The sequence below is a fragment of the Solanum pennellii genome, chromosome 11 (assembly GCF_001406875.1).
Source record: "Solanum pennellii chromosome 11, SPENNV200".
Classification (NCBI taxonomy): domain Eukaryota; kingdom Viridiplantae; phylum Streptophyta; class Magnoliopsida; order Solanales; family Solanaceae; genus Solanum; species Solanum pennellii.
The window spans coordinates 58,977,914-58,984,715 of NC_028647.1; the positions used below are offsets into that span (position 1 = coordinate 58,977,914).

Genomic DNA, 6,802 nt, shown 5'->3' on the forward strand with positions numbered 1-6,802 from the left:
ATGCAATTTTATAATCCTTTATTTTATTTGATAAAATTGAATGAATAATCAGAGTTATTTTAATAATTTTACAACTTATGAAATTCTTATGTTTATGAAAAAATATACAATATAAAATTTCATTTCGTATGTCGAGATAAAACTTCAATTTCATCTCATGACTTCATATTATGATATTACTTGAAACAACATTGAACATCATTAAAAAAAAATTAAATTTAAGTTAAGAAATAAAAGAAAAAAGAACTATTGTTATAAAGTATTTGTATTATAGTGAATGTCTATCATGTGGAGTCCTTTTTAGGATATGGTTAAAGAGTCCTACTTGGGGATCAAGTTAGATTTCTCCTATAAATAGAATGCTCCTTTTCATTATAACTTCATTCATCAAGAGAAATAACAAGTCTTCTCTTCTTTTCTCTCTAGTTTCTTCTTCTTATTCTATAGTTTTATAACACGTTATCAGCACGAGACTCTAAATTCTCAAAAGTGAAGATTAGATTTGAAGAATTAATAAAGATATGGATAATTCTAAGAACGTATTATCGAAATATGAAGATATTTGTTTGATTGATTCTGGTACAACATATACGATATTCAAAAATAAAAAATATTTTTCTCATCTAAGTATGGGTAAAATAAATGTTACTACAATTTTTGGTAGTGCTAATATGATTGAGGGTTTTGGAAAAGCCATTGTAATTTTGCCCAAGGGAACTAAACTCATCATTAATAATGCTATGTTTTCTCCAAAATCTAAGAGAAACTTGTTGAGTTTCAAAGATATCCGTGAAAATGGTTATCATATCCAATCAATGGATGAAATAAATCTTGAATATCTTGGTATCACCAAGAATGTCTCTGGGCAGACATGTGTTATAGAAAAGTTCCCTACTTTATCTTCTGGCTTGTATTGGGCAAAAATTAGTGCAATTGAGACATTTTATAGTAAATAAGAAGTTTACTGATTTCAATACATTTGTACTTTGGCATGATCGTCTAGGACATCCTGGGTCAATAATGATGAGACGGATTATAGAAAATTCGAATGGACATCCATTAAAAGACCTAAAAGTTCTTTTAAATGGTGAATTTTCTTGTACTGCTTGTTATCAAGGCAATTTAATTGTGAGACCATCACCAACGAAAGTTAAGATTGAGTCCCTTGCGTTCTTGGAACGTGTATATGGGAATATTTGTGGACCTATTCACCCACCTAGTGGGTCATTTAGGTATTTTATGGTTCTAATAGATGCTTCTTCTAGATGGTCTCATGTGTGCCTATTGTCATCTCGTAACTTCGCATTTGCAAAATTATTGGCACAAATAATAAGGTTAAGGGCACACTTTCCTGATAATCAGATTAAGTCCATTCGTCTTGATAATGCTGCAGAGTTTTCATCCCAATCATTTAATGATTATTGTTTAGCAATTGGGATAAGACTTGAACACTCCGTTGCTTATGTTCATACTCAGAATGGTCTCGCTGAGTCATTAATTAAACGTTTGCAATTAATAGCAAGACCATCACTTATGAAAACTATGTTGCCCACTTCTGTGTGGGGACATGCAATTTTGCATGCTGCAACACTTATTCGTCTCAGACCGACAAGTTATCATAAAGCTTCTCCATTGCAATTGGTTATGGGTCAAGAATCTAATATATCTCATCTAAGAATTTTTGAATGTGCTGTACATGTGCCTGTGGCACCACCAAACCGCACTAAGATGGGCTCTCAAAGAAGGTTAGGAATATATGTTGGGTTTGAGTCACCCTCCATTATTCGCTATCTTGAACCGTTGACTGGAAACATGTTTACTGCTAGATTTGCAGATTGTCGGTTTGATGAGACAGTTTTCCCAAAATTAGGGGGAGAGAATAGTGAAATAAAACGAGAAATTTTGTGGAAAAATTTATCATTGTCTCATCTTGATCCATATTCTTCTACTTGCGAACAAGAAGTACAAAAGATTATTCATCTGCAGAAAATGCAAATCAAATGCCAGACGCATTTACAGATTTGAAAAGGATTACTAAATCACATATTCCTGCAGAGAATGTCCCAATTCGAATTGATGTCCCTAAAGGACCATCCACTAGTGTCATAGCTAATGAGTCAAAAGCACACCTAAAGCGTGGTAGACCATTGGGGTCTAAGGATCAAAATCCTAGAAAAAGAAAGATAAAATGTCAAGATGACACTATGAAAGAATCTCATATGGAAGTTCAAAATTTGAATAAGTCTGATATTCATGAAAGAATCAATGAACTTAAAACTCAAAGAAATAATGAACTATCCATAAATATAAGAGATGTTGAAACTAATATGAATCGATCAGAAATAGTGATTGATTATGTCTTTGTATATAATGTTGCAAAAAATATCATGCAAGATAATGAGGATCATGAACCTCAATCTGTTATAGAATGTCGACAACGAAAATGATTGGCCAAAATGATAAGAAGCAATTCAATCAGAGTTGAATTCACTTGCCAAGCGTGAAGTTTTTGGACCTCCTATAGTTCAAACACCTAATGGTATTAAACTTGTTGGTTACAAATGGATTTTTGTGCGAAAAAAGAAATAAGAAAAATGAAATACAAAGGTATAAAGCACGCCTTGTGGCACAAGGATTTTCTCAAAGGCCTGGCGTCGATTATGAAGAGACATACTCACCCGTTATGGATGTAATAACATTGCGTTATCTCATTAGTTTCACAGTTCATGAGCAACTTGAAATGCATTTGATGAATGTGGTTACAACCTACCTTTATGGATCACTTGATAATGAGATATACATGAAAATTCTTGAAGGATTTGCGATGCCTAAATCATGTAATTCAAAATCTCGAGAAATGTATTCAATTAAATTGCAAAGATCATTATATGGTTTGAAGCAATCTGGGCGCATGTGGTATAACCGTCTTAGTGAGTATTTAATTAAGGAAGGTTATACAAATGATGCAATTTGTCCATGTGTCTTTATAAAGAAAACAATATCGGAATTTGTTGTACTTGCTATTTATGTTGATGACATAAATCTTATTGGAACTCCAATAGAGCTTCAAAAGGCAATTGATTATTTAAAGAACAAATTTGAGATGAAAGATCTTGGAAGGACAAAATTATGTCTTGGTTTGCAAATTGAGCATTTGACAAATGATATTTTTGTTCATCAATCTGCCTACACAGAAAAAGTGTTGAAAAGATTCTGTATGGATGAAGCGCATCCATTAAGTACTCCGATGGTTGTTCGTTCACTTGATGTGAATAAGGATCCATTCCGAACTCAAGAAAAGGATGAAGAAATTCTTAGTTCTGAAGTACCATATCTTAGTGCAATTGGTGCACTAATGTATCTTGCTAATACTACAAGGCCTGATATAGCTTTTGCTGTTAACTTGTTAGCAAGGTATAGTTCTGCTCCTACTAGGAGACATTGGAATGGGATCAAACACATTTTACGATATCTTAAAGGGACAATTGATATGGGCTTATTTTATTCTATTAATTGTAGCCCAAATCTTGTTGGTTATGCTGATGCAAGATATTTATCTGATCCACACAAAGCTCGATCCCAAACAGGCTATGTGTTTATATGTGGGGGGACTGCCATATCTTGGAAATCTACAAAGCAGTCCATCGTAGCCACTTCATCTAATCATGCTGAAATAATAGCTATTCATAAAGCAAGTGGAGAATGTGTGTGGTTAAGGTCTATGATACATCTCATTCGAGAGAAATGTGGTTTGGAATGTGATAAAGTACCCACCACTTTATATGAAGATAATGCAGCATGCATAACACAACTTAAGGGAGGATTCATAAAAGGAGATAGAACAAAGCACATTTCACCAAAGCTTTTCTATACACATGAACTTCAAAAGAATGGTGATATAAATGTGCAACAGATTCGTTCAAGTGACAATGTGGTTGATCTATTCACCAAGTCTCTACCAACTGCAACTTTCAAGAAGATGGTGCACAAACTTGGAATGCGAAGATTCAAGTCTCTGTATTGATGTTCTCATTAGGGGGAGTTAATACGCGCTGTACTCTTTTTCCCTTACGAGGTTTTGTCCCACTGGTTTTCCTTGTATGGTTTTTAATGAGGCAGCCTAGATGCGTATTAATAGATATGTGTACTCTTTTCCTTTACTAGAGTTTTTCTTTTCTTAAAGTTTTTTTTAGTAAGGTTTTTGAAGAGGCACATCATCTATGAATTTATAGACATTCAGGGGGAGTGTTATAACGTATTTGTATTATAGTGAATGTCTATCATGTGAAGTCCTTTTTAGGATATGGTTAAAGAGTCCTACTTGGGGACCAAGTTAGATTTCTCCTATAAATAGAGTGCTCCTCTTCATTGTAAATTTATTTATCAAGAGAAATAACAAGTCTTCTCTTCTTTTCTCTCTAGTTTCTTCTTCTTATTCTATAGTTTTATAACAACTATCTATTGTTATAAAAAATATTTTAAAACTCAAATCAAACAATTCAATTTTTCTTATAAATAAATAAATATTTTACAATAATATCCAAGATAATATATTGGAATCAAATGAGTAACCTTCTTATTGACTAGAATTAATTAATCTTTACTTTTATAAATTTATCATATTATTATGTAAAGCTATAAACACTTAATAATGCTATACATAGAAAACAAGTCGTAGGTAAGAATTAAAACTAAATTCTTATAATCTTTATATATGTGTATATATATTTAAAGCCTCTTGTTATAATTGGACTTTATACAATTAATTTGTTTTTAAACGTCTCACTCCTTACTAGTAACACCACCAAAACCTTGATCCCATAAACAAAACATAAATGTGGCCACAAATGGTCCTATACAAAGGCAAAAAGTGGCCATAATAGATACTAGATACAACCAACAAAACATAAATGTGACCACAAATGGTCCTATACAAAGGCAAAAAGTGAGTCATAATAGATACTAGATACAACCAACACAATCTAATGATATTAATCATCCAAACAAGATACAAAAGATCAATCAAAACATGATGCACAATGTTTTAAGCCCAGTGAAGAGCTCCAACACAATATCCAAACGATACACAACACAATAAGAAGCAAATAGGATGAGTTTGGTATAGAGAATCAGGACGAGGGGAATGAGATGATGACAGGAGATTTAGAAGATGATCCACTCAAGCAATACTATCCTGTTGTTGCTGCAGCAATTGCTCCTTTAACCGAGCAACTTCTCCCAGTGACTCAGCCAGGTTAGTGCGCATAGTCTCAATTTCAGTATGGAGGGCATCATTCTGTTCCCTGGCAATATGGAGATCATTCAAAAGACTGGCTACTAGGTCAGTAGCCCTTGGAGGAGCAATAGGAACCTGGTCGTTGTTATCAAGTAACCTCCCGTCAACAACAGTAGACATGTTTTTCATGTTAAGAACCAAATGATCTGCCACAACCGGTAGAGATATGCCTTGGCTAACATGGTGATCAACCTTTCTAGTCTTATGATGTGGCCATCTAGGTATATCACATATTCTACTCATTCGTTTCAATGTTGATTTACTAACTGCAAGTCCAGCAAAGTTCTTTTAGTGAACCTATGCAAATACCATAACTTTATATATGAAGGATAAAAGCCCAAATAAAGATTGTATGAAACTATATGTAATGATAGAAGCAATGCAATACTGAGTAGAGATAGGGTAAAGTATAAATTAGAAATAGTAAATGATAAATTAAGAGAGGGAAATATTGAAGAGACAACATTGATCATTGCACAAAATGTTTCTTTTCATTTTACCTATATGAACTATTTAGTTGTCCACTTCTTTCTTTTTCATTTTATCTATATGATATTCCCTCTGTACCTATTTAGTTGTCCACTTTTTTTTTTTTTTCATTTTACCTATATGATACTCTGTTTGTATCTATTAGTAGTTTACTTTAGAAGTGACACACATATTAATGCACCAATGATTATTGTAGGTTAGTTACAATTTTACCTTTTAACTTAAAAGATTATGCAACTCTCCAAGTATAATAAATGTATTTTCTGATTTCAAAAAATATGCATTACAACTTAGAAATTTTGTTAAATTAAATAAGGGCATATTAGGAAAAAATTATTGTCCTTTCTTAATCTGTTAAAATGGACAAGTAAATAGGGATAAATATAAAAGAAAATATGAACAAATAAACGAGGACAATAATACAAACATGATTATTTAAAAGTAACAATAGAACAAGTTACCATTTAGATGTTTAGCAGCTTGTTCAAGAGTCATGCCAAAATACTGCTGTTCCAAAACCTGTCGAGTTATCCCATAAGTTTTTTCTATCCTCTCTTTTGCAACTTTTTTCTTTGATTGACTAATTCCAGATCTATCAATATGAACATTCGATTGCGAATCAGTTTCATGGGCAACTTGTTGTAGAAAAGAAGCATCAAGTTGTGCTGGTTCTTTCGAGTTAAATGGTTCAAGCCAATACTCATCAATTTCAGAGGAATCGAGCCCAATGGATGCACCAACATCATGGTAATTGAGTTCTGGTTGGGATGAAGGAGAATCAGAAAATGTTATTAATTGTTCAAGTTCTTCGAAAATTTCGCTCCTATAATCAATGCAATTTTGTTTGGTGCTAGTGTACATATCTATAGCTGCACCCAACACACCAAAAAACAATAGTAAGATTGTGAATTCTAGTTCTACTTCCTTCTCTTTCCAATTATAAGATTGTGAATTAAGGAGCAAACATAGTAGAAATATGTGAGAGCTTTTATTAATAAAAAAACACCACAAATATTA

General features: G+C 32.7%; 1 protein-coding gene across 1 annotated transcript; it reads right to left on the reverse strand.

Moving 5' to 3' along the window:
* Positions 1-4,960: 4,960 nt before the first annotated feature.
* On the reverse strand, positions 4,961-6,802 carry LOC107003538. Its single transcript, XM_015201876.2, has 2 exons — positions 6,247-6,802; positions 4,961-5,562 (listed from the first exon to the last, which is right to left on the reverse strand). Exons 1-2 carry the CDS (start codon positions 6,644-6,646, stop codon positions 5,180-5,182), a joined length of 783 nt encoding a protein of 260 aa, XP_015057362.1. The 5' UTR covers positions 6,647-6,802; the 3' UTR covers positions 4,961-5,179.

What these genes read in the sequence shown, in the direction of transcription:
- LOC107003538 (XM_015201876.2), bottom strand. Translation starts at nt 6,646, where the DNA reads ATGTACACTAGCACCAAACAAAATTGCATTGATTATAGGAGCGAAATT. An exon ending in AGCTGCTAAACATCTAAATG is followed by an intron (nt 5,563 to 6,246) that starts GTAACTTGTTCT and finishes CTGGACTTGCAG; the next exon opens with TTAGTAAATCAACATTGAAA.